Genomic DNA, 27,912 nt, shown 5'->3' on the forward strand with positions numbered 1-27,912 from the left:
TTTTCTTCCCAACCAGACCATAAACTCCTTGGTGGTACAGACAAGGTTGTACGAGGTCTGACAATTAAGTTCGCGAACTTGTTGCAATGATGTTGCTAACCTTTTTTGATATCAGAGGGATGATTCATTATGAATTTTTACCAACTGGACAAAGCGTTCACAAGTTTACTATTTGGAAGTGCTGAAAAGGCTGCATGAAAAAGTTAGATGACCTGAACTTTTTGCCAACAGTTCATGGCTCTTGCATCATGACAATGCGCCAGCTCACACGGCACTGTCTGTGAGGGAGTTTTCAGCCAGTAAACAAATCACTGTATTGGAACATCCTCCTATTCACCTGATCTGACCCCCAATGACTTCTGTCTTTACCCAAAGATAAAGGAAATATTGAAAGGAAGACATTTTGATGACATTCAGGAGATCAAGGGTAATTCGATGACAGCTCTGATGGCCATTCCAGAAAAAGAGTTCCAAAATTGCTTTGAAGGGTGGACTAGGCACTGGCGTCAGTGCATAGCTTCCCAAGGGGAGTACTTCACAGGTGACCATAGTGATATTCAGCAATGAGCTATGTGGCAGTTTTTCTAGGATGAGTTTGTGAACTTAACTGTCTGGCCTTGTATATTTCACTGTCTGCTCCACAGTGTCCAGCAAAAGGCACTCAGTAAATATTTAATGAGTCATTGAAACTGATTTATAGCAATTGGGTTGGGGTAGGAGGGAAAGGGAAAGGAAAACAATCTAAGTCTAGGTCACCCAGATAATTACTTGGGTCTACCACTCCAGGTCCTCTGCTGCCCTCCCCCTCATGATTACTTTACCTGCAAAACTGAACCTCCGGGTCAAACTGTGAGTTTTCGGGTTGTGTCCCCTCCTTCAGCTGGCTGACGTTGAAAAAGGAGAGGGTATGGTTGACAAAGCCATGCAGAGTCCCGTTGTGACTATAGGCGTACTGGTATACAAGGCGGGGGATAAAGTCGGAGGTGACAGCAATGACAAAAGCCTGAGGAACAGAACCACAAGCACTTGAGGAGAGGTCAGAATGGATGTTGTCCAGGTGGCACAAGGTCCATCTGGCTGAGGGACTGTCCCCTCTTTGGTTCCCCATCCACAGGCACTACTCTGATTGATACAAACGTCCTTATCTCTAAGATCAAGTAGCTGACTTATCTGGTTTTTCCCTCTTTGACATGTGTAATTAAATCCACAAGACAGTGGCTGTCAAGAGAGTAAATTACAACCACTGTAGCAAAGGATACTAAGCCATTTTGGACCGTTTGGTGTTGGGAGGAATAAATCAGTTCTGAGATATCTGAATTGACACTGGTGTTGCCTAAGCCAAAGCAAAATGGAAGAGTTTCTGAGAAAATTACCAATAGAGATGAGAGTGCCACTGAGGAACAATGCACGAGCGCACTGAATAACCATGTACTTCTGCCCCTGAGTGACACCAGAAAGCCAGGAGTACCAAGGATATGGTTACACAATTCCCACAATTTGACCAGTATCTCTTGGCACCATTTGGCACATACCATCATGGAAGAGGTTCTTTCATTCATTTTACTTTGGAAAAGTGAGACATAGAGGGGAAATGAGTGGGTCCTGCTGGATGGAACCACACTTACCCAACAGAGCATCTGGCATATCTAAGCACTCTGTAAATGTCTACAGAGGAAACCAAATGACAAATGAATGATCGCGTGTTTGAATGTGGAGGTACTTTCTGCAAAGAATATCTTAAATCTTTTTGGCAAGAGTTTATACTGTATTCCATACCAACAATTAAAGCCCTTTTAAAAACGTAGTTTAGGTATTGTTTTCTAAATGTATATATGAGTGTGGATGGCCATAACCATATTTGAGAATGAGTAACATAATAATCATAGCTACAACTACTGAGCACTGGCTACCTGTCCTTTCATCATCTCATTTAATTTCCAGAATGATTCTATTTGGTAGATGCTGTTATTCTCTCCCAGTTTTACAGATGAGTGAAGAAGTCTTAGAGAGGCCAGGGAAGTACAACTTCTTGTCCTGTTGTATAGACTGAAAGGGCTTGGAACTCAAGGCCTCTTTCTAGTAGATACAACTCCAAAGTAGCTATTGATCTATTTTCCAAATTGTACTTTATGTCTTAGCCTCAGAATGTGTGCTTTCTACATCAAACATTCAAAATGCAGCGAGCCGATCCTCTCTGCCTCCCCTCACACCTCTCCAGCCATTTTGTGTTCTTAGTAGGGAACCATGTCACAGCCAGAATCAATGTTTCTCTCCCAAGGGAAAACGGGCTATGGCTTTCTGGGTGTGCACTGAGCTAGCTGATATTTTCTTGGGCAATGGAAGAGGAGGCCCTGCCTGGCCACCATCCATACAGAATGCAGAAGCAAAAGGAGCTGTTGGCTTGGGCCCAGCAGGATTTCCTCTGAAATGTGGACACGTCTGGCAAGGCAGTTAAGGAGATCACAACAGGTAGAACCTCTCTCCTTCCAGTCCTATCTTCACCTACACAGTGCCAGAGTCCGTGGGGATAATTAAGACTTTGCATTGACAACCTGGAGGAACCGTAATTAGGAATTGCAGCCTGGGCAATGCTCCAGGTATTGTTTAGCTCAGGAGTAGAAAAGAAAGGAGATGGCTAGATACATAGAATTCTTTCCTTATTAATCTTGGCTCTGAGGAAAGATCTGATTTTGACTCTTAAGTGGAAGGTATGCATTCTGGTGGGCCAATTACCCTTCTTTCTCTTAGTGAAATTAACAGTTAAGTGGTACAGCTCTAGTGATGAGTTAGAAGGCTCGTATACTCTATTAACCAGGGGGTTGTATTAAATAAAGCTCCAAGTGGAAAAGGCTGGTTTCCTGCTTGGAAGACCTCAGCTCCTCTGGAAAGCCCTTCCCACACAGCAAGGGTACCATGAGTGTAAACACTTACATTGCTGATAACAGAGAACTTGCCGATTCCAGACAGAATGTCAAACCAAATCCCTGCAAGACAGAGAGGAGGGCATCTGGGTCACTCCCGCCCTTTGCCCAGTGATGACAACCCTGTGGCTTAGGGTGACGCTCTGCAGGCACATTACCCAGGGAGGTTTGCCCGGCCCTCTAGGAGTGGGGTTGTCTGGAGAGGCTTAGGTGTCCCCCTGTCTGGAAACCAGGGGGACAAGTGGGGGTAGATAATGTGGCCTCTGAAGGCCTCCCAGCAGCTAAAGATCTGAGGATGAGGAGCTCAAAGGGATGAAGAGTCAGGGGTTTCCCCAGCCCTCTCGATACCCGACACAGTGTGAGGGTGGTGGTGGGGGACGGGCCTGCACAGCCTGTGAGCAGGGGACGTACCTATATCTTTGGTTCTCACAGCATCTGGCCTTCTCAACTCCGTGACAAACTTCTTTGCATCAAGCCGAACTTCAATGACATTGTTGAGGAGGGCAAACACCGGTGCCAGAGGGAAGGAAGCCACAAAGAGAGTGACAAAGCCAAACTGGATGACTAAGAGAGAGCAGAAGCGTGAGAAGCATCATCGGGAAGAAGCACGATGTAAGTCTCTTCCTCCTTGCCATTTACCGCCCTGGTCTTCTCTTACAGAGTCTCTTTTCCACCTCACTCTCTTAGGCTGCCTTGTCCTTCTGCCCCATAGCCAGGGGTATTTCTTCTCAGTCCCTACAGGCCTACTGGCCAATATTATCACTCAGGAGCAAAGTGCTATATGAGGCACAGAGGAGCTAGCAGAAAAGGAAAAGTCTTGACTCTTTCCTTTCCATGTCCCTTTATCTAGTGACTAATCCTGGTCACCGAACTCAGAAGTTCACAAACATTTTCAGCAATGGTCCAAATAGTAAATATTTTTGCATTTGCAGGCCATCTGGTCTTGTCACGATAACTTGACTCTGCCATTATAGCATGAAAACAGCTATAGACAAATGGGCTTGGTTGTGTTCCAACAAAACTTTATTTATAAAAGCAGTAAAGAAAGGAAGAAAGTGGGCTGGATTTGGCCTGTGGGCCATGCTTTGCCAACCTCAGGTGTAACTTTAAAAGTCATCTCCCAAATTAGGCCTTGTCTTTCCATATCCATAGCCACTGCCTTTATTTAGCAAGATTATTCATTCATCTCACATTTATTGAGAGCTCACTGAATGTCAGGCGCTGTGCCAAGTATTTAAGGAGGCAAAGGTCTGATTCTGCCTTCAAGGAGCTGGGTGTAAGAAGAAGAGAGAAATGTACACAGAGATGTGCAACAAGATTTTATGTGTGCCGAGGGAGAAAAAAGAATGTGCCCGAGACATTGGAACGCCAAAGGAGGGAGAGTGCAAGCCTGTTCAGGGTGGGCACTAAGGAAAGTCTCCGTATCGAACACCTACACTTAGTCTTGAAAGATGGGCCTATAGTTCCAGGAAGACTGGAATAAAAAGAGCATCCTAAGCCATGGAAGCAGTGTGAAAAGCCAACTGGAGGCAGCCTGTGCCAATCAGATTGCTATGAAGAGTCCAGGCGCTCATCATTTCCACCTGGACAATTGCGACAACCTCCTCACGGCTACTTGCTATATAATGCCGTGATTCTTGTTCTCTTGGGCAAGCTTCGAGATTCCAGAATATTCAAATAAAGAATGAAAAAAACAGGATCAAAAATAAATAAATAAATAAAAGTTCACCGAGGGATAGCCTAACCACAGTGGACGTATCAAGAAAGAGAACATGTGTGCAACTTTAGCAGAACTGCTTTTGATCTGGCAGTTTGCTTGGATCGCAGTTGTGGGTTATTGCTCTTGCTGATACAACACTGTCACTGCCATCGTCCTTGGTGCCCTAGGATGCTTGGCAGGCCCTAGGAGACTGACAGGTGCCAGTTGTTAGCGAGACACACCAGAAGGCACGGATTTGTCAAGGTTGAGCCCTTGGAACGACTGCCTGGCTAGCTGGCTGGCCAAAGGGGATTGGGGTGAGGGGTCAGGAAGAAAACTCTCCAAAAACAAGCTCTGGGAATCATTTAAAAATGCAGGGTCTATAGCATCTTTTAAATGAGGCTTTGCTGAAGAATTTACTTTAGAATTGAGGGGTGGGTGAGGGCAGAGGGGTGGAGGGGGATGGAATTAACAAGGAAAGCAAAACAGATGTTAGATTGGTTTTCTAAAACCTGTAAAATGCATGTCTGTATTTAAGATGTGTGTGAGTGTGTGTGTGTGTGTGTGTGTGTGTGTGTGTGACTATGTCTTTTACATATGAACATATCTTTATTTATAGAGTTCTAAGTTGATCTTTATTCTAATGAGCTCAGTTCTATAGCGCAAATGTTCTTTCCATAGGTGACTTCCTCTGGCAAAACTGTACAAGCCCCAGCAAGGGCCTGGGAAGGTGACTGATGAGGGTAGGCAAGGGACAAGTTACTTTTGAGTGACTGTAAATGTACTCGTATATATAACATACCCTCATCACACTCGTGCAAATGGCACTTGGAAACACAATGTCCTTCCGGGATTATAGGAAAAATGGGCCTCTCCACTATTCTTTCTTTCACATGAACTCCAGAGGCAGCCCTGAACTCTCTCTTCTGGGCTTGCCCTGATGATTTGCTTTTCTACCTTCACAAACTCTCCAGACACAGGCTCTCTTTTGTCCCTCTTCTGTCGACACAAACAACTTCCAGTGGTGGCTCAATGTTAATAGTGCCCATAAATTTTCCCAACCTCACAACACGATGTCTCTGCTGAGCCACTTCCCTTGAGGTTGCCCAGTCCTGAACAGACTTACAAGGCCAGGGGAAAGAGAAAAGTCCAGTGGTGCTGGGCCTGAAGTGACAGAGCACTACTGCCCCCCCTCTGATGTCACTCTTGGGTATCCTGGGCCAAGAGAAGCCACTCTTTGATGATGTCCCACTGCTGCAGGTGTTGCCTGCTTGGACTGGTTACCCTGAGCATATTCATGAATCAACCCAAAGAGGCAGAAACAAATTGGAAGTTTTGTTTCATCTTCGGTAGAAAACACAAAAACAAAACATACTCTTCTAGCATATAAATGCCAAATCCAAGACTTGCTCTTTGTAGTCAAAGGTCTAAATGCTGTATCGGATGGTTGTCCTTCTGGGTTCACTTCAGAGGACATAATGATACCAGCCTTCACCAACACCAAGAATTGCTTCTAAAAACAGCCAGCCTCCATTAGGATAAGAGCAATGCCGGAAGTCCTCGGTGCACTGCATAATAGAAGCCAGCTTGGCTTGACCAATAACAGAGTAAATCTGGCCAAGCCAATTAGGGAGGAATCCATAGTTGATTTTCAACTAAGTCTTTACAAAGCCTGCCGTAAAGTGCCCCAGAAATGCTGAGCTGGAAGCACAAAGACTGGAAATAGTCTTGGGCACAGACCCCACTGGTTTTCTCTCTTCTCACTCTCCAGCAGCAAGGAACCTTTTAAAATAATCACCAGCCCTATACTGCCTGATGCTGGAGATAATTAAAATCTTGGCCTTGATTACCTGGGCTTAGGTTAAAATAACAAGGGGGAGTGAATAAAACTAACAAGATGGTATCCAGCAAGGAAATTCCAGGACAATCAGCTTAAAGAAGAAAAATAGCATATTAGGTAGAACAGAGTGGACACTGGCCAGGATTGATGGAAAAGCTCTTGATGGAACACAACTCTAATTTTTTGATTCATTTATTGAAAATTCTTCAGTGAAAATATCTATCTTCCTATCTCACGTGCACACACACACACTAAAGTCTAGATCCTTGGTCTGGCATTCAAGACCCTTTGTGATCTGACCCTAACTTATTTTTCCAGACACATTTCCTCCCCACCCATGCTCTGTGCTCAGGGCTAGTACTTAGTTGGCATGCTTACAGGTCAACTCTGTGCTTTGCAACCATTTCAAAACCATTTGCAGTTTCCCAAACTCACCATGTTATCCACATTTTCTGAGCCTTTATACATACCACTATTATCTGTAATTTTGCTTCTCTTCTTGATGAATTACTATTTATCTTTCAACTCAAACCTAACCTTCTCTATGAAGACTCTCCTCTATCCCAGTCCCTACCATTTTATTCCAAGCTGAATGAGTGCCATGGGAATCTTTCCTCCCCACTCCCATAATGCTTTGCACATGTCATTCTATTTGTTTATTTGACTTGCTCCCTAGATGTTAAGTCCTTTGAGACCAGAAACATATTTGATTCTTTTCTGAGTCCTCACCATTTTGTGTGGCCCCTATGCTCAGAGGTTATCTGTTTAATAAATACAAACTTATTTTCATCAGCTGTAAACACAAAACAAACCCCAAAAGAGGCAGACAATTAAATGAAAAGCAATGTATTTAGTGATGGTCAGACAAGATGAGGACATGAAATAACCTCCACACAGCAGTTTTCAGTGGTGTAATTTGCACCAAAGGCTTTGAAGAAAGTTGGAGTAGAAAAGTTACTTAGGAGAGTCCAATTCTAATAAAAATTATTACAGTTGTTTTTTTGTTTGTTTGTTTAACTTTCTATAATTTAGTAATAGCAACACAGTCTGTTTAAGGGGACTGAAAACTGGAGACTTAAGAATCCTCCCTTTCATGAGCCACTAAAGAGCAATGCAAAGGCATGACTGAGGGACACAGTGGGGTGAGACTGTCTTCTCACTCAGAAGGCAGACACTGAAAAGATTCAGCTAGAAGCAGCCCATTAATATAAACACTTCTGTAAAAACACAGCCAGAGAAGGTCATCACTGTTTACTTCATCAGCCCATATTTCAAGGCGGTTCCCAGTGATCCCCTTGTCCTAAGGGCAAGGGAAGCCATCTGTACTCAGCACTGAGATCATCTGGTGTAAAAAAGAATCGCAAGTGTTGATTGCCACAGTAAACAGGATGGGATAATGAGAGAAAGAGGGCATGAGCTGGTTCCTCAGCACGGTCCTCTACTGCTTAGTAAAATGGCAGAAATCTTGACAAAAATATAAGAGGGTTTTCAATGTCTATCATTCACCATTGATTCATTCATCCACCACGCATTTATGGAGCACATTCTATATACTGGGCACCATGTTCATTGCTAGGAAACAAAGATGAGTACATCCCTGTGCCATGCTTCCAAGAGCTTAGAGTATGCAGTGGGGAAGATGAACAGATCAACAGCCCCTGCCAGGGTCATGGAGTTAGAACTTTAATGGCAGCACTGACAGAGTGCAGTGGAGCCCTGGGGCAGGAGTACCTCACTCTCACCAGTGGTGACATGCAGGCTTCACAGGTTCATGACCATTGGGCTGGACTTGAAGAACAAGTAGAAGAGGCCTCTGAAGGTCTGCTACATAGTTGGTAGTAAAGATCTTTCCTGCAACTCCACTGATCCAAATTCACAGACAAACTACTTAGGAAATAAAGACAATAAGTGGAATTCCCTTTCAATCTGCATGGAGTCACCTGGGATTTATACAATGGATTGAGTTCAATTCAGAAACCCTGGAAGTCCTAACAGGAAGGAACATGCCTTGAAGTAACAGCTTAAGTATTAAGAGATTACTGCATATAAATCAATGCAACACGGGGACAGATCAGCAAGGCACATTTTCTTTATTCCTTTGTGATTAAGGGAGACTTAGTCCCCACTTTTTCCTCACCCCCACATAAATGGAAAAATATTAGCTCCTTCAGATGCAGAGTGGACCGATGACTTCTTGAATCTTGCTACTCAAGAATTCAAAGTCTAGTTATAACAGCAGATCTCAGGTTGATAGTGTGATACAGACCAGTCCATAAGAAGCCTTGTTCTCTCCCTTGGGAACAAGGCTAGCTAGGGTCACGGGAGGCTCCAGAGGTTAACCCTGCTAATGGTGACAGAATAGAGCTGGAGAATGTGATTCTCAGCCATAGGAGGCGTAAAGGCCTGGACACTATGTTCTCCTTGGAAAAATCTGCCTGTGGCTCCCCTTCCATACCCTCTAAGCAAAACTCTAAACCTTCAGAGGTCATGGAGCTTCAACCAACATTTCCTAAGCACCTTCCACGTGCAAGCCACATGCTCTCTGGTTCTTCAGTGTCAAGTACGATTATCTCTGTTTTATAGGTGAGAAGACTGAGTCTCAGAGAGGTGAAATAACTTTCCCAGAGCCACACATCTAGCAACTGATGAAGCTGGGAAACAAAGATAGCTTTGGATGCCAACCAAATTCAATGTCCTTTCACCATAAACAAAGGTAAATATTCAATCCTAATGCAGGAGTGTTCCTTCCCCCTCCCTCGTTACTCTCACACATTTGAGGTTTCTTTCATTGCGCCTTCTCCAATCTGATTTCTGTATTTTCTCGTACAGATATATTCATTCTCCAAAGTGTCTTTATTCATATACACATGTCTTCTATCCCTTCTGTCTTCTGTGTCATTGTTCCTGTCTGGCCTGTAGTTGTGCCACTTCAAAATTCTTACATTAGTGGATCTAGTTCAGCTTCTTAAAACTAGAGAGAATCGAGTTGGTGAGATCTGCTGGTACATTTTTGATTTTCAGAGAACAGCCTGGTGAATTTCCAATAAATGTTTACTGAGTGAACAAATGAATGACCTGGCTTACTCACTCTTGTTTACTTTGTCTGCCTGCAAAATGGGAGTGTGACGGCTAGTTATTTCTTCATCCTTCCTCCCCTCCATCCATCTATCCATCCATCATCCTCCCATCTACTTATTTGGGCTGTGGTCATGCAGTCAGTGAGATGGAAGGGCAGTGAAATTAGCCATGACTAGAAAGAAGTTCCCAAACAACAAATCATTACTGAGAACTTTGATTGCTTTATTCCTTCGCCCTTATGCCTTCCCAAAAGGCTGTAAAAAAAAAAAAGTCAACAAGAAGAACACACAATTAGGTTTATGGAATTTTAGAAAAAAATAATTAAAGAACAGAGAAAGGAGGGAGAAACAAATGTGCAAATTCTAAGGACCCATAATGGGGCTATGGTTGAGCAAAAACGTTCACTCTGAGCTTCCTGATGTTAAAACAAGAAAAGAAACTGGAAAATGATAGAGTTTTCAGTAAGTTTTAACTTAAAAGACTGCCATTCATTCATTCATTCGTTCGTTCATTCATTTCTCAAGCACTTGATTGGGCATCTCCTGTGTGTCAGGAACCTTCTGTAGTACACTGAGGGGTGTGGCATCCAGATATACTCTTGCCTTTTCTTTTAAGTCTTTATGGAGAGAGGGACTCCTAGCACAGATAATGACAAGCAATGTATGCTTCAGAAGCAGAGAGAAATGACCTGTGACACTCCACTTCCCAGAAATACTGGAATGAGACCCTGGATGCTGCCTGAACTCATTTAGGTGCCATTTGGAGAAGATGGTAGGTGTCTGATTATCCAGCAGGATGACTCAGTTTATATAAACAGGATAGGCCAGGAAAATAATTTCCTGGTTCTTTGAGCCACTGCCTTGTCGCACACATACTTGGAATTCTGTGACAGAATATGCAGGCTTCAGTGCTGATGGTTGGGCAGATACTCTAGAATATTTTGTCACTTATAGCTAAGGCACTCTTGGGACTAGTTTTATATTCTGCCTCTGTTGGAAACTTGGAAGTTGCCCAGTGTGATCCCTACCACCCAAGACCAAGGAATATCAGAGTCGGAAGGAACCTTGGGTGCCACCTAAGTCATCGCTCTCTCTGAAGCCTCAGCCCTTTCTGTTCTTTCTTTAATAAGCTGTCACTTTTACCTGACCATTTCCAGGGAGGGGTATCCGGTAATGTCTGGAGCCAGCTCTTTCCATTGCTCTTTATTCTTTGTCTCAGTTGTAAGTCACTGAGACTTGGGGGTATTTGTTATAAAGCATTATCATAGCAGTAGTTGACTATTACATGGGGTATTTTGCCTGAACTATCAGATAATAAGTCCATTAATTTGTGTTACAGGAGACCTACCCTTACTTAAGAGGATAGCATTCCCAAATTACAAGCACTTCAAGATAAGAAATCTTGGCCCCTGGAGGCAGGAAACAGGGGTAGACTGTCCCAGTTAAATCAATACAGCAAAGGTATCTGGAGAGTTCTGATGAATGGTAATGTCTATAGAATCCAACTGTCACTTCGTCTTTAAGGTCCTCACTATAGGATCAAGTTTTTCATTCTTTCTTTATTTTTTTTTCCCAATTGTTACATTTCCTCTCTATAATCTATTCTCTGAAAACAATCACAGTTCAAAACACGCTTTCATTTTCTTCCTTCTTTATCAAACATTTACTGAGCACCTACTGTATGCCAGGCTCTGAATACAGAGCTATGAATAAATAAGATGTAAGTCTTGGCCTCAGGAAGCTCCCGTCACAATTTAGTGAATAACATGAACCTAGACCATTGGTGTTCAGGTGAGAAAAACTGACAGTCAGATCACTGATTTATCTGATCCGATAGGATGGTGATAAAACTTCATCAAGAGATTCTTTTGGAACTTGTCACTAAACTCTTCTTATAGGATTAAATTTAGGCTTATGTTTTTACGCCAAATTCCACTCTGTAAAAGTCAAACTGCTGCAAGTGTCCAGACAACTTAGTTTGCAGCTCTTAAAGCAACTCAAGTATTTCCTCTCGTCAGGCCCTAAGGAAAACTCCACAACTGGGCTGTGAGGGGCCTGCAGCAAAGCAGCTTTGAAGCCCCATTTTGGGGTTGGGGACAGTGATGATTAATGTCAAGTCTTGCTCCTGGGCCAGCATTCTTTCCTCCCCTCAGAGATGGGGGATGAAGGACTACCCTTGAAGTCCTTCTTAGTAAGCTCTTCAGGAAAAGGGTTTGATATTGGAGATTCCCTCGAAAGCTAGCTTCTCCTCTCACAGGTTTTTCCAGCTTAATCCCTCACTCTCAGGTTTCTCTTTGTCTGGAGCCAGCCCATCCCCACCAGGAATCCTGCCCAGAGGTAGCTCCCTACCCCCAATGCCCTTCCTCAGGCTGACTCCCAGCCTTCCCCCCACTCCCAGCTTCCCCTTCACCTCATGGCCCCTCCCCCATGCCTGCTGGGCCCTGGGCCCTGGTTCCAGCACAATTTAGAAAAATGTAAATATAATACATCTCTCCCTGCTGCCTCCCTCAACTGATGACCTGTCTCACCATTACAACTGACAGGCTCGGAGTGGGCTCAGAGCACTTCCTGTCTGCATGGGTGGTCCTGGGGATCACTGGGGAAGGAAGCTGACAGCTGAGAGAAGGGCCAGGGATCACCATGTCAGGCACACCAGAGGGAGCACGCAGCTTTGGTTTCACTGCTCTCATTTTCGTTCAAGGCCCAAGACAAGGTCCTTTCTGGAATTGGGGAGGTCTAGCTTGTTCTGAAGGAAGCAGAAAACCTCATTCTACCCCATCCCTTCACTGAAGCCCAAATTCCCACAGGTCCTGATAAAATTCTTTCATGGAATTATCTGGAAAGTGGCTCTAGACTCAGTTCCACTAACGGGTCTCAGGAGTGACCTTAGGCAACTCGCATCACTCCCTGGGCCTCTTGGATTCTAGGAGCATTGTCTAGCTGGTATGTATGAACTAGGATGCCAGCACTGGAAGAGCCCCTGGTGGTCATCTGGTTCAGTGGTTTGAAACTATTCTTGTGAAGACACTCAATGAAAAATGACTACAGCACACCACTCACTTCTTTGGTGTAGCCAGGTTTTGTGCAGTCTGAAACCTCCCTTGCTTTCTCACTCAAAAATAATCTAGAAATGTGAGAAAGTGAGGGTGACATTAACTCTATATAACCTTGTATTTTTAAAACATATTATCAGTAGCAGCATGTTACTTCTAACACATTACACAATTGACTATGACCATCGACCAGCGGGCTGCATTTCAGCAAGGAAAAACTCATCATCTGGTCTAACTCTCTAAACAGCTAACCCTTCAATAACTATTTGAACTGCACAGGTCCACTTACCCATGGATTTTTTTTTTAAACTTATGGTTTCAATAAATACAGTAAAGTGCCATAAATGTATTTTCTCTTCCTTATGGTTTTCTTAATAACATTTTATTTTCTCTATCTTATTGTGAAGGTACAGCATATAACACATATGGCATACAAAATATGTGTTAATCAACTGTTTACTGGGTATGATAAAAAAATACAGTGAATGTTGCTGCCGAGTGCCATTCAATAGAAAGGCAGGGGTCTTCAATACAGGAAGCAGAACGTTGAACCTTAGTAATAGTGTGACAAGTTTCAACTTGTTCGGTACAGTCAGTCAGGTGTGAGCTATGGTTGAGAGACAGTGTGTTTTCAAGTGTGCCGTAAATCATCCTCCATCATGACAACACCCCGTGTCACACATCGCTTCTGATATATGGCAATTTCTGTTAAATAAAAACATTATGGTGTGTCCTCATCCACCTTATTCACCAGATATGGCACCGTGACACTTCTGGCTCTTCCCCCAAGTCAAAATGACCATGAAAGATAAATGTTTTGAATCGATTCAGGACATTGAGGCAGCCACGACAGTGCAACTAAAGATGCTCACAAAAGAGGACTTCCAGAACTGCTTCAGAAAGTGGCAAGAAGGATGGGAAAAGTGTGTTTGAAGTGAGGGAGAGTATTTTGAGGGGGATTAATGGCAATGTGTCTTTTACTGCAATAATTTTTTTTTATTTAAACATGCACCGTATTGTTTGATCACACCTCATATGTTATTGATGAGGCTTTCAGTCAACAGTAGGCTGTTAGTAGTTACATTTTGGAGGAGTCAAAAGTTACATGTAATTTTCAACTTTAGGGGGTGGTGCTCAGTGCCTTTAACCCCTGCACTGTTTAAGGGTCAACTGTAATGTCAAGGAGGAGAGTGAGGCCCAGAGAGATGAGACGACATGCCCAGGGTCATACTGCTAGATAAAAGCAGAGCTGGGTTAGCACCCAAGTCTCACCTGACACCCTGGGAAGATGGGAAGGGGAGATACTGCTCTCACTCTGCCTGACAGTGAACATCTGAATATAAAAGGGGCTTTTACTTAGTGATAGGATTACTCTCAATAAGTCTGAGTTCTCCACGGGTTGGCAGAAACACTTGCCTTCACAAGGGTTTGACATGTGTGGACGTTAGTCTTCTCTCCCACCAAGATGTTTGCCAGAGCTGCTACCTACGAGTAGCGGGGATGGGTTCATATTACGCCTTCTCTTATTTCTCTGACTTACTTCCTGGAAAAGAGTACATAATAGGCCTGGGGCGGGGGAGGAGAGCAGGCAGAAGTGACGGGGAGGAGGGAGAGGGGGAGACACAAAAGGAGAAGGAGGCAGAGAATGAGAAATAAGTAACCGCCATTCTTGATAATCCACTTACTGGATTATCAGCCCATTAAATGAGAGTTGATGGCAGCCTTACTAGAAATGAGCTTGTTTCTGCCTAGAGAGGGGACACTACCTAAATGATCTTCTCATTTACTCAGTCGCTCCCTTACAGGTTTTCCCCAGTATGTTTTCAGGGCCCACGCTATGGTGGGTGCTAAGAAAGGCCCTGAGATCGGAGGAAGCTGCCCTGGGGAAATCAGTTACCAAAAGCATCACTGTCTTAGGAAGCAGCTTGTCTGCCGTCCTGTGGGGGAAGGGCTAAAATACGGAGGAAGGGGAGAGGGATGAAGAGAGAGAAGCGAAGGCATTTTGGGGAGGAGGTGACACAAGGGCTGGATTTGGTCAGGTGACTAGGAAGGCACAGGGAATTCCAGGGCCAGGAGAATAATATACAAGGTCAGGCAGGAAAGGAGTAAAATGTAGCCTGTGGGGGAGAAATGATCTGAGGGGTTCATTCGGGCTAGACCTAGCGTATGCAAAAGGTCCTAGTATTAAATAAATGGACAGGATGTCCCATGAAGGCCTTGTTAAAGATATGGGACCCTGGAAGTTTCTGAACAACACTGATAAGACCAACACTACACCTCACAAAGAATAAACAGGACAGTAGCGAGATGGTGGTTGTCAGTGGCTGCGTTGAAGGTATAGCAGAAAACGCAGCAAGTGTAGGAGGCTAAGAGGCTGCATGCAGGAGCAGCTTCCAGAATACTCCAGAGGAAAGACCCACCCACTGGACGGGGCTGCATGGACACAGAAGAATGAAGGAACAGTGATGGGGGTGTTCTTCAGCTAGGGGCCTAGAGGACGGTGGGGTCACAAACATCGTAGAGAAGAACTCAGGAAGTAGTCGCGGGAACAAAGTCTCCAGTCAGAAGGCCCGAGAAATGATTCCCCTGAGATGGACTCTCTTCCTTGGCCTTGTCTGAAGTCCCCCAAACAAGCCTGAGATGGCAGCTGGGAGACGAGTCTCCCATTTCCAGCCCTGAGTTTGTTCTGCCTCAGTTTCTAAACCCCAAGGATGTTCGGTAGGCAATTACAGGCCAAACGAAGAAGAGACTGAATAATCCTCTACGACACATGTCTGCTCGGTCAAAGGGAAGCAGCAAAGACCTAACCTCTCTGAAGCAAGCATAGTTAGCTGCATTTTGTTTTCTATGACAATGAGGCCCTTTCTTTTAACTGTTTGCCCATTTCCCTCTGTGCCGCTAGACGCCGAGGGCCTGGAGGGCCCAGGCCCTGTTTGGTGCCTCTGTATCCCCAGTGCCTGACACACCACTGCCTTCAGGGATGGCTGGGAGGGGGGCGGTACAGAGGGAAAGACTTGAAACTGGAGTTGAGCTTAAATCCAAGTCTGAGTGAGAGCATCCCACTCTGTCCACTTCCGCTAATGACTTGATCCCTGAAGGCAAAGGAGCAAATTAAAACCAGAAGTGACTTTGCTTTGAGGGAAGCCCGGATAATAAACAGGGTTTACTTTGGTCTTGGGAGATGAAAATTGCTGTGTAGTAAAAAAATATATAAATATGTCCATGGTGAAAAGGGAGGCCGGCCCAAACATCATAGAAAAGAGAAGTGAGGCCTCCATCTCCCTGCCACTGAAGGAAGGGGAGTTTAAGGGCCATTCAATGACTATTTTATTTAGCTCTTACTATGTTTTAGGAACTGTGCTGAGTGTTGTGACTACAGAGGAGTAAGATTCAGCTTCTGCCCCTAAAGCACTCACATTTCCTGCTAGACCAAAGCACGTGTAAGACAAGAGAGGAACTGAGGATGGGAGAACCAAAAATGCTTCTAAGAGATGTGTCTGTGTGTGCAGAGCTCAGCAAGAACTTGTTGCAGGCAGATAGGCTAACACAGGCCAATTCAGACCTGGTAATGTGAGATAAGCAGATGCACGGATGCGACACCAGGAAGGGCCCGCAAAGCAGGAGCCAGCTCCTGGATGCCCCGGTCAGGCTACGACGCTAGGGGATTTGCATTTTATCTTAAAGGAAGTCAGTAGCGTTGAAGGATTTTAAATAGAAAACATAATATGGTCTCAACTGCAGTTTAGAAAAGCCATGTTTAAAAGTGAGAAGGAAAGAGGGAAGAAGGAGTGAGAAAGGAAGCTGAGAGACAAGTTAGGAGGCATTTGCAGTCAACCAAGGAGGAGTGGCGAGGGCTTCAGTGGGAATCCGAACTTCTTCGTAGAGGTGAAGTGAATAAGGTAAGGAGCCATAAGTAAAAAAGGCTCAGGATCATACGGAGCAGGTCTCTCCCCTCAGCTAGAGTTGATGCAAAGTCAGAAAGGAGTCATGGAGAAGAAGACAGGGTTTATGTCAAATCATGGATGCTCCTTCTGAACTTAGGAGTTCAAGCTAACAACTGGGACGCGGCTGCAAGGGTGTTGGTGTCCTGGTGTCTGAGGTGGACCTGCCCCATGCATTTCCATCAGTTGATTCTTATAGGTCTTGGTGTCCACACCCAGAGAGCCGAGGAGACTGACAGCCTCTGGCACTTCAGAATAATTATCTGGCTTTCACTCTGAATAAATGAAGAAGTAAATACACAATCACCAATGTACCTCCCTCCTATTAGAGTTTGACAGGACATAAACTCATGACTAAGAAAAACAAGATTTCCTCTAACGACTGTGAATAATAGAAGAAATTCGTCTCATCACCCACAGTCATGGCCCAAGGGCCTCAGAGTTTGGGCTGCATTTCAGAAGCTGGAGGAAAACTCTAAGGAGTATAACTGAATTTCTGAGTTAGGTAGACAATAGTGATTATTTTTTGGATGACTAGAGGAACGAAAGTTTGTCAGTTTTAGATAAACAGATGATAAAAGAACGCATGTGAGATGCCAGATTTCTCAAGCATAGCCCTAAGGGCTTAGGGTTCTCTGAAAGGACAAACTTCTTGGAATGTTTGTATCTCAGGCTTCTGAATGAGAGTCAGATTTGCTTTGGAGTCTGGTATCCTCAGTCTTTAAATATTACTGCCTCTCACAATGGGATGGGAAGACCCTCCAGGGCTCACTACATCCAGGATCTTCAAACTGTGTTTAGTCAATTTCTAGACTAAAGAGAAAGAAATTGGACTCCTGACAATTACAATGGTGGCTAATATTCTACCGTGTTTCCCTGAAAATAAGATCGAGCTGGACAATCAGCTCTCATGCGTCTTTTGGAGCAAAAATTAATATAAGACCCAGTATTATATTACATTACATTACATTATATTATATTATATAAGACCCAGTCTTATGTTATAGTAAAATAAGACCGGATCTTATATTAATTTTTGCTCCCAAAGACGCATTAGAGCTGATTGTCCAGCTAGGTCTTATTTTCGGGGGAACAAGATATGAGACCCTATGTGCACAAGCACTGTTTTTTAAACTACTTTATATTCATCACTTACTTCTTAGAACCATCCTAATAAGGTAGGTGATATTATCATCAAACTCACTTTTGAGATAAGGAAATTGGGTCTGGCTGACTTTAAACATCAAGCTCAGAGTCATGTAACTTGCTGCAGCAGACTTATTATTCAAAGCCTGTGGTGGTTTGACTCCAGAGCACACCTCTAAACACACTTAGCCTACACTGCTGGATGAAGTCATCATTTGGAAAGTTTATTCTGCAGTCTTTTATTGTATATGGGGGCAAACACTCCGTTTTTAAAGGGTAAAGAGAATAATCCAGAACTAAAAGAAATGAAAGGAATCTATCAGAACCACTGTCCTCATACTTATATAAAATACGAAATAAAATAGTCATATCTCTAAAATGATTGACAGTCAATGAAATGGCCTACAGAATTCACTTTCTGTGAAACTCAGCTTGACAAACCCATGTGTGATCCAGGCTTCCTCCTCCAGAAAAGACTGAATCAATACCAGTTGGATTGCTGACTGAATCAATATTGGAAACAACCGAAATGCCCATCGGGAGTTGATTGGATTAAGAAACTGTGGTACATTTATACAATGGAGCACTACGCGGCCATAAAGAAGAAAGAAATCTTACCATTTGCAATGATATGGATGGACCTAGCGAACCTTATGCTAAGTGAAATAAGGCAGACGGAGAAAGACAAATACCATATGATCTCTTATATGTGGAATCTAAAGAACAGAATAAATGAACAAACTAATCAGAAACAGTCTCAGAGATATAGAGAAAAAAACTGAGGTTTGTTAGATGAGGGTGGGGGGCTGGGGGAGAGGGTGAGGGGATTAGAAAGCACAATCGGTGGCCACAAGGTTGCCATGGGGATGTGAACGACAATTTGGGGAATATGGTCAACAATGTTGTGGAGATTGTGTAGGGTATCCGATGGACACTTGTCTTATTAGGGAGACCAATTCATGGACAGTGTAGGTGCCCGACCACTGCAGTGTACACCTGAAGCTGTAGCTGAATAATAATGAATGTTAACTATAATTTTATATATATAAATATAAATATAGTCACAGGATGTGGAGTACAGCATAAGGAATAGAGTCAGTGGAACTGTAACAGCTATATATGATGTCAGAGGGGTAGTGGATTGGGAGAGCGGGGTTATCACACTGTGTGAGGGGTATAAACATCTAACTATTACATTGTTTTGTACACATGAAACTAATAAAGAAAATATCAACTTGAATTATTGAAGAGACTGTTCTGGTCTCCATAATTGTTCCTCTAAGAGCTTAATACATGTTTGATGAATGAGTAAATGAATGAGTCTACCTATGATTTCCTCATTCCTTCCTTAGTCTTACTATCTCTCTCCTATACTTACTGCCTGTTTTCTCAAGGGAAACAGAGTTCCTACACAGTCACAGCTTTGGCCAAGGTATTATAACTGCTCCCTAGCACCTGACATGAAATGCAAACTTGTCTGGTCTTCAGGGCTGTCCATTAATCCCAGGTCTTTACTTGAACCCTCCCTACCCAAAAACCGACATTTGCACTTGCCAGTCCTTTTCCTTGGAATGCTCTTCCTTAATCTTATTATTTATATGTAAATCCTCAGAACCAGAAGGAAACTTAGGGATCAAGTGCAACCTCCTACCCAGAGCTGGAAAACTCTTCAGAACATCCTTGACCCACCATCAATCAAGCCCTGCTTTGAAAATGGCCCTTCGTTTGCCACTTAAAGTTGTAAAAAACTTATCTCCGTTAAGAAACCTTCTATTGCTAATTAATAAATTCATTCCTTCATTCACTCATCTTTGTTTATCAGACGTATCATGTGCCTGTTATGTGCCAGGAAATGTACAAGGCTCCAGAGGCTATGAAGATGAATAAGCCTTAGTCGCTGCTCACTGGTCTTCAGAATCAAATAGGCTGGGTCTGCTGACAAACAGACATGTGAGCAGTATGACCACGATTTTGTAAGATACTCCGTCGGTATGTATATCAAATGCAATGCTGGGACAGAAAAGTAAATAATTAATGATTCCTCTCAGGAGGAATGGGGCTTTATCTGGGAAGACTTCACAAAGGAAGTGCTGTGAAAAACTTAAAAATGAGTCTGGAATATTCAGGCCAACAAGGTGGAATGAGGTGGGCAGAGGGCCTGGGCATCTCAAGCTTCCTGCACGCTGATAATTCTTCCACATCACACAACTTCAGGATGCTGAATAAAGGGTGCTCACTCGAAGGGTATTTCATATATTGCCTACGGGTAGGTGAACTAATGCTTTCAGAAAGCAATTTGGTAAAATAAATCAAGAACCACACAATGGCTATACATCAGATCTAGTAATCACATCTGTGGGAATCTATCATGAGAAAATAATATTAAATGTGCAAAAGATTATATACATGAAGATAGTATATATTAGATCATTAAGGGGGGGGAGAATTAAAAATGAGCCTCCAATGTACTTCCTTGACATACAGGCAAACGATAGTACATTTATGAAGGGGATTATTTATTATACAGGTATACATGTGGAATATTATGTGACAACTTGGAAATATTTATTCATAGAATGCTAAATGAAAAAAGACAAAAAATGTGTACATGGTGTGATCAAGAAATATGGTGAATGTTTAAATTTTTAAAAATTTATTACAGTAAAAGACACATTGCCATGAATCCCCCTCAAAATACTCCCCCTCGCTTCGAACACACTTATCCCATCATTCTTGCCACTTTCCGAATCAGTTCTGGAAGTCCTCTTTCGTGAGTCTTTACTTCATCCTCCATCATGACAACGCTCCGTGTCACACATCACTTCTGGTATACGGCAATTTCTGCCAAATAAAAACATGGTGTGTTCTCATCCACCTTATTCACTGAATAAGGTAAACATTTTGAATCGGTTCAGGACATCGAGGAGGCCATGACAATGCAACTAAAGACACGAAAGAGGACTTCCAGAACTACTTCAGAAAGTGGCAAGAACAATGGGGTAAGGGTGTTCAAAGAGAGGGGGAGTATTTGAAGGGGTTAGTGGCAATTTGTCTTTTCTGTAATAGTTTTTTTTTAAATTTAAATATTCATCATACTATTTGATCACACATATGTTCACAACTTTATTTTTAAAGTTATATACATAACAAAAAGGATCTATGAAATGGCACCAAAATGCTAATAAAAGCTGGACTTGAATAAGGAAAGTTTTGGGAGATATTCCCTTCTTTTCTCTATTTTCAAACGTTCTGCTATACGATTATTTCATTCCCTGATAACCTGTAAGTAGGGGGTGTGTGTGCGTGTGTGTATGTATGTGTGTGTGTTTTTTAATCTACAGAATGAATTTCACTCTGTATAATTTTGGTGTGAATTTCTTCCAGAAGTCACCAGGTCTTCTACTTCGCATTTTTTCCCTCTTCTCATTAATTTGTAAGTGCTCAAGTTTGAACAGAGACTAGCTGTCTATTCAATGATACAATGGCTGATAAAATGGAGCACATTCCCCTACAATCCGCTTTCCTAGGGCCTCAAGGCCATTCAGAGAAACAACAACACTTGACACTTAACACAGCTTTTATATGTGCTAGACACTATTAATTCATTAAATACAACAACCCCATGAGGTAGATATTAGCATTTTCTTTTCTTTTTTACTGCTAAAGAGTCAGAATTTGAACTCAGGGAGTATGCTCAAGGGTCTCTGCTCTTAATCACTCAAAAGAGGTAGCTTTGAAATAGCCAGCTATTTAGACAGAAAGGCATATAAAACCTACACAGATAATTGGGTAGTGGGTGTAGGGGACTAAAATTGGAGGGTAGAGGTTGAGAGAGAGAGAGCTCAAGGATTTCTAATGTAAGCCCTTTCTCAAATAGAAGCCTCAATCTCTGGCAGCAATTTCTTTCTAAGAGGATGGCAGGCATAGAATGGTATCTGAAATACAAATAATCATCTCTGTGTAAATATCTGGTAAGAGAGGGATTAGAGGTAGCACTTAGCTAAAGGTGAAAAGCCTAAGGGAGCTATGTGTTTACATAAATCAGGTCTTGATATTTTCTTTGCCTATTATTCCTGAAGCAGATATAATGATTGTTTCTTCTCTGGTGAGTTTATTTAGAACACAAAGCTCAAGCTTTTCCTGGAATTTTAGATCCTCAAGGCTAGAACAGATCTTTTGTGGCCATCTAATCTCGACTTTGCCCGTCTCTCTACCCTTAACACAGATGCACACATTCTTACAAACAGAAGAGGATAAATATCAATTAGAATAGCAAGTGAGGTACCTGGTGCACAAAGAAGCATTGGTGGTACCCTATTAAAAGTGATTAAACAAAGGAGGAAGGAGTCATTATGGAAATAAAATAATATTAAGTATTGAGTGATTCTTTTGTTGGATCTGATTAATGTTTCTCCAACGCTCTAGATTGAGTAAATGTTTAGATGATATGTCTGACCTCTTGGTCTTATGTTTTTAATTCATTAGTTCCAAGTCTTGGAAAGAGGCTTCTCAAATATCCACCTCAATAAAAATGCAGGATTATTCACAAGTAGCCAAGAGTTTGAAGGCAGCTGGTCTAAGTTGGGATACTTCTCATAATGGAAAACTCATGTCTTCTGAACCACATGTAAAACAACTGTGTTCTATCAGCCTGTACTACATGCACTCCTGCTTTAAAGCGTTATGCAAGAACAACCAGAGGCTCTTTAACTAGAAATATACTTCTCACCCCCTATACAAAATAATCCCCAACTTTTAAAAGAGAAGAGCTGACATTTTACTCAGCCCTACCTGATCAGAATGGGGGACTCTCCTATGTTCTCCATGTCAAAGATGTACACACCTTTGTCCCCAGTGTCATAGGACTACTTTACTCTTTCTTAATGGAAACTATATACTTATACGTCAGACTTCACTATTTTCCTTTCAGCTTTATCAATGATAAAAGCCTTAGGAAGGGACCTAAGAGACCAAACTTCTCATTTCATAGATGAGGAGTTCCAAGGAAGTTGCATCATCCTAATATCAACTTGGTGATAAGAGTTGCTCCTGGTTCTCATACCAGGACTCTTTCTGCCCCACCTTTCTCAATTTTCATGTGGCACTGGAAGTGACATTGTGTAGCCATGAAGCCCAGGAAGGAGCAGAGGCTGCCCCAGTCATTTCCCCAACCCCTTGTCTACATCTGCCCTCAGTAGAAGGAAAGAACATGAGATCTTACTCATTTCCATGTACTCTGGAGTCAGACCAGTGTATGGTTCCAAGCTGTAGTCTAGGTCCCACTGCTCTGGATGCTTTGAATGGGCAGAGTCAGTTTCTCCAAGTTCTGTCTCATCTTTCAGCTTCCGAAATAGTTTCTTTAGTTTTCTGGAAAAGAAATGGACCAGTCACCAAAAGCCTCTGGAGATTAGAGTTAGTTCTACAGACAAAAAGGAGAAACAAACTAAATTTTGACACGAAGTCATCTCTGATCCAAGGACAGATGGGGGACACTATAGAGACTACTTTTCACTTAAAGACAACCTGAGGAGGTCCTTCATCAGTAATGAAAGGCTCCCCTGCCAAGGATCAGGTTTCTGCAAACCCAAAGAAACTGAATTTTTCTTGTTTTTTGATAGGCAACAAGAGACAGTCCTATTGTCTAACAGGTGATCTATCCACCCCCTTCATGGAGAAGAGAGAGTGTCCAGAAAATAGAAGAAAGATGCTCTCCTTCAAACTCAAATATTTTCAGGTCTTAATAACATAAACAGCATCATCTTTCCATTAAAGCCAAGCTATACATTGTCTACCTCTTCTATGGGTTGAAATCACCCCCTCCCGCACCCCCACAATTCATATATTGAACCTCTAACACCCAATGTGACTATATTTCAGCAAGTAATTAAGATTAAATGAAGTCATAAAGATAGGGTCCTAATCCAATAGGATTGGTAGCCTTATAAGAAAAGGAAGAGACAGCGATCTCTCTCTCTCTCTCTATCTTCACCATGTGAGGATACAGTGAGGAGGTGGTCATCTGCAAACCAGGAAGAAGGCCCTCACTGGAAACCAAACTCTGCCAGTGCTCGAACTTTCTAGCCTCTAGAACTCTGAAAACATAAATTTCTGTGGTTTAAGCTACCCAGTCTGAAGTATTTTGCTATGGAAGTCTGAGTAGATGAAGTCAACCATATGCAGGACTTTTTTGGTCTAGAATGATAACAAGACAATAATGGCCCAGCATCTCAGGGTTGTTATGGGCATAAGGTGAAACAATGTTTACACAATTCTTAGCACAATATCAGGACATAGTAAGCATTCAATAGATGATGGCTATTATTATTTTATTATTTTAATATTAAATGGTAAAATATACCTAAGGGTATAGTCTTTTCATACTTCCCATTGATACATAATATAGAGAGAATTAAATTAGGTAAAGGAGGCAAATAAAAGGAAATGTCCCAGCGGTGAAGGACATGCATCTTCTGATTGGAAGGAGCTACTCAGCATAATGATGGAAAAAAAAAATCCCTCCACCAAAGCACATCACCATGAGATTTCAGAACTCTAAGAATGATGAAAAAGATTCTAAAAGATTCCAGGTCTAGAGAGACAAAGATAGATTCCCTAAAAATAATTTGGAATCAAAAAGATATTAGAATTCTCAACATCTGCTCTTGACACTAGAAAACTCTAGGGAAATGTATTAACATTGAGGAGGCAAATGACTATAGAATAGGATTCTATACCCAGCCAAAGTATACATCAAGTACAAAGGCAGAATAAAGACATTTTCACACATGCAAGGTTTCAAAGAAGTTATCCTTCTATGAATCCATTCTCATGAAGTTCCCACAGAATGTATTTTACCAACCAAGGATATAAAGCAAGAAAGAAAACAATATGTAATTCAGCAAACATGGACTCCATCATAAAAAGGAAGCATTGGATCAAACTCAGATTGATAGCTATAGAGAAGGTTTAGTGTACAAAGAGTTCTGGCTTGAACAGGAGAATGAAGGGTTCTTAAAGGATGGTCTGCAAGAAAAAAACAAATGTGACCAATAAGACAGCTGATGTGTTTAATGAGGTAGAGTGGCTAAGAAAGTGGACATTTAAACAAGTGTTACCAATATTGTGTGATAAGTATTGTGAAGGGAGAAGTTTAGGTAATTATGAGAACATAAAACAAAGAAACCTAACCTGGTCTAAAGCAGAGGAAGTTTTCTGTGAGGAAGAGATGTGTAAGCCAACTAAATGATGAAAGATGATAGAAGCAGGGTAAGAGGGAGAGTGGTGTGACAGAGGGAATTATTTGTGCAACAGCCGAAGGCAAATGTGAGAATGGTTCATAAAAGGGACTGAATGGAGTTCAAAATGCTTAGAACATAGAGAAAGTGACAAAAGATTTATAAAGATAGTGCAAGTTCATGGCATCGATGGCCTTGTATGTCATGTTATACAGTGATTCGAGAGAGATTATGGTAGCAGCGCCTAGGGTGATTGCAATACACACGAAGAGAAGTAGACAGATTGAGACATGCTTAGGAGGTAGAGTTAAGAAGCTGGTGGTGAATTGTATGTGGGAAGGGAAGAAGAATGAGGAACAAAGGGTCTTTGGGCATCTGTGTGGATGGTGGTACAGCTAAGATAGGGAACACTAGAGAAGAGGTAGTTTGAGGAGATGAAGAGATGGAGGGTCCTATGAGACAACTAAGTGGGGATATCTAGTAAGCAATTTTGTACATGGGTCTAGAGCTCAGAAAACAGATTTGGGTTGGAGCTCAAGGTCTGAGAATCATCATGGAGAGAACAACTTTAGCCCTACAATGAGCACAACACGTGGATGGAGCAGAGAGGAAAACATATCAACAGTTAAGGGATGGATGGAGGGAAAGGAGCTTTCAAAGGGCAAGGAAGGAGCAGTCATAGGAACAGAAGACCATGTGGTGAAGAAGTTGAGGGCAAACGAAGAGCTTTCAGGAAGGACTTTGTGGTCAGCAGTGTAATACACTGAGGGCATGTCAAAGTGATGAGGGAAAAACAGCAAAATCCAACAACTAATTCTTATGAACCCCTCCTTCCCAGAAGTTTCCCTCCAGGAAATCTTAGCGACCATTAAAAAAAATTAATGAAGAAAGTGCCTCAAGAGTGGGATTTAACAGGAATCCTGCAAGTTGTATAACATACAGATGGGTCGTTTGGAAAACTTCAGATTATGATTCTGACCGTATGATGCACTTGCTTGTTAAAATAACTCCTTTGATGTTACCCCCTTATCCTTTTCATCTGCTATGTTTCTGTCCCTTTTTAATGACAAGTCTGAGAAACTGTCTGGAAGGCTCAGAGTCTTTCCTCTGCTTGTGCCCCATAGGCTCACCCCAAGGCCATGGGGAGTGTCTGTCACACCTGGGGCCTCCAGACGCAGGAATCTGGGCCCCAGGCAGTCCTCCACAGACCCTGGCTCCACAGCCACCTTGAGTCTCATTAAAGAAGGCAGAACCAAGCCCTGTAGGGCCAAAGAAGAGAAACACATCAACCTCTGAGCTATGTATTCCTTTTCTTGACACTTGACAAGGGTCAAATTTGTTCCTTAAACTTTGGATTCATGGCCAGATTCCACTGTATTTGAGGAGAACACAGACCTCCTTTGCCTGTGATGGCTGTAAAGAGAGACTGTTTTATGTCTTGAAATGTAATATTTATCACATTTACCAAAAAAAAAGCAGAAAGTTTATAAAATCTTACTGGCTGTGTCCAGGGTTATATTAACAGCTATTTGGGGATGTGATCTTTTACTTTTAGTAAGAACAGGGATGGGGGACATTTTGCCAGTGGAAGTGGATCTATCCGTTTTGTCTACCTCAGACTTTGCCCAAGAGAGAATCTGGAACTTGAAAAAAAAAAAATAGCATTTATCCTTTCTTACACACACACACACACACACACACACACACACACACACACACCACTGGAACTAAGTTTGAGATAAAATTATAGCAAGCAGTTGGGATTTGGTGTGGCATGTTTAGAGACACTACGCAGTTAGGACCCAAAGTCTATCTTGCACAAACACATATGGAAAAGAGAAAGGTGGGGTGTGTGTGAGGGGGCGGGATGAGTAAATTCCCCATTAGTGGACTCAGGTAATGAACAGCACGAGATCAGATACTGCCATGTTGTTTACAATGCCTGAAGTTATCTCAGAGGGGGCTACTGACGAGTATTATTCTGATGCCCTCAATGTTTAAAACCACCCAGCTCCTCTCTGGAAAGCATGGCCACAACTGTGTCAGCCCCCTGGAGCGTGGGTGGCATGAGTGGGGACAGTCTGAGGCCAGACCGTGCAACCTAGTTTTATCTGTTTTCATGTCAGAATGGTTTTTCCTTTTTTGGATGTCCACGTTTTCTATTTTCTAGATAGTTGAACATATATCCAAGCTGTATTTTCACATAACCATGTTGAATGAAAATCTTTCTAGAATAACTTTCCCAAGATCACAAAGTGAGTACATTGTAAGGCCTGGATTTAAACCCACCTCTGTCAGACCCTGCCCAATCTCTGCCTTTCAGCGATGAGCTACCCCGACCAAAGACCTAAAGACCACGAGTTTGTATAATTTACACTGCTCCTTCCTCACTGGTAGGTTCAATTGTCATTTCTCTTTGGACTATGAAAGATTCCTTTTTATATCTCTGCTTATTTCATGTTTTCCAGCTGTTGTACAGGAGGATATTGCTAGGTGCTTGAACACTGGATTGGATGGGACTCATCTATGGAGAGTGGGTTCTGAGTAGAGAGCGGAAGATCCAATCATCATAATCATAGTGATTTCATGTGACCAAACTCAAAATACAACCCATAGAATTATAAAAAAGTTTGACGATAAAGCACCCAAGGGTTTAACGGAAGAGCTTTTGCTCTACATTACTGAATTTAATTATATAATTATGTGGCATGTGTCGTTTAGCAGACTAGGAACTGAAACGAAGAAAAATATTTTGAAACAGAAGCGACGTGTACTTGTAATCAGCAGTGACTAATTTCATTGACTGGAGGAGAAATTCATAGAATGTCAGAGCTGAAATGACGGCCCCTTAGAGATGGTTATAATGCCATCATGTTCATCAAGAGACGAGGACAGTGAGACTTAGAGAAGTGACTTGTCCACAGCTTTATGAGTTGCTATGTAATTGCCATCAATTAGCTGTGGCATATTAAACACACATCAAGCATAAACAAGAAAATT

General features: G+C 42.4%; 1 protein-coding gene across 2 annotated transcripts in view; it reads right to left on the bottom strand.

The window, feature by feature from the left end:
• ANO2 (anoctamin 2) overlaps positions 1 to 27,912 on the bottom strand; it is a 309,555-nt gene that overhangs the window by 13,041 nt on the left and 268,602 nt on the right. Inside the window, exons 20-23 of one of the 2 annotated variants that reach the window (XM_033117469.1) lie at positions 22,899 to 23,044; positions 3,333 to 3,401; positions 2,932 to 2,984; positions 822 to 1,003 (exon numbers count right to left, since the gene is read on the bottom strand). In XM_033117469.1, coding sequence (XP_032973360.1) covers positions 822 to 1,003; positions 2,932 to 2,984; positions 3,333 to 3,401; positions 22,899 to 23,044 — 450 coding nt within the window. Of the gene's footprint in view, positions 1 to 821; positions 1,004 to 2,931; positions 2,985 to 3,332; positions 3,486 to 22,898; positions 23,045 to 27,912 lie in introns of both variants that reach the window. The other variant, XM_033117468.1, reaches the window with a different exon arrangement.

Source organism: Rhinolophus ferrumequinum, chromosome 10 (assembly GCF_004115265.2).
Source record: "Rhinolophus ferrumequinum isolate MPI-CBG mRhiFer1 chromosome 10, mRhiFer1_v1.p, whole genome shotgun sequence".
Lineage (NCBI taxonomy): Eukaryota > Metazoa > Chordata > Mammalia > Chiroptera > Rhinolophidae > Rhinolophus > Rhinolophus ferrumequinum.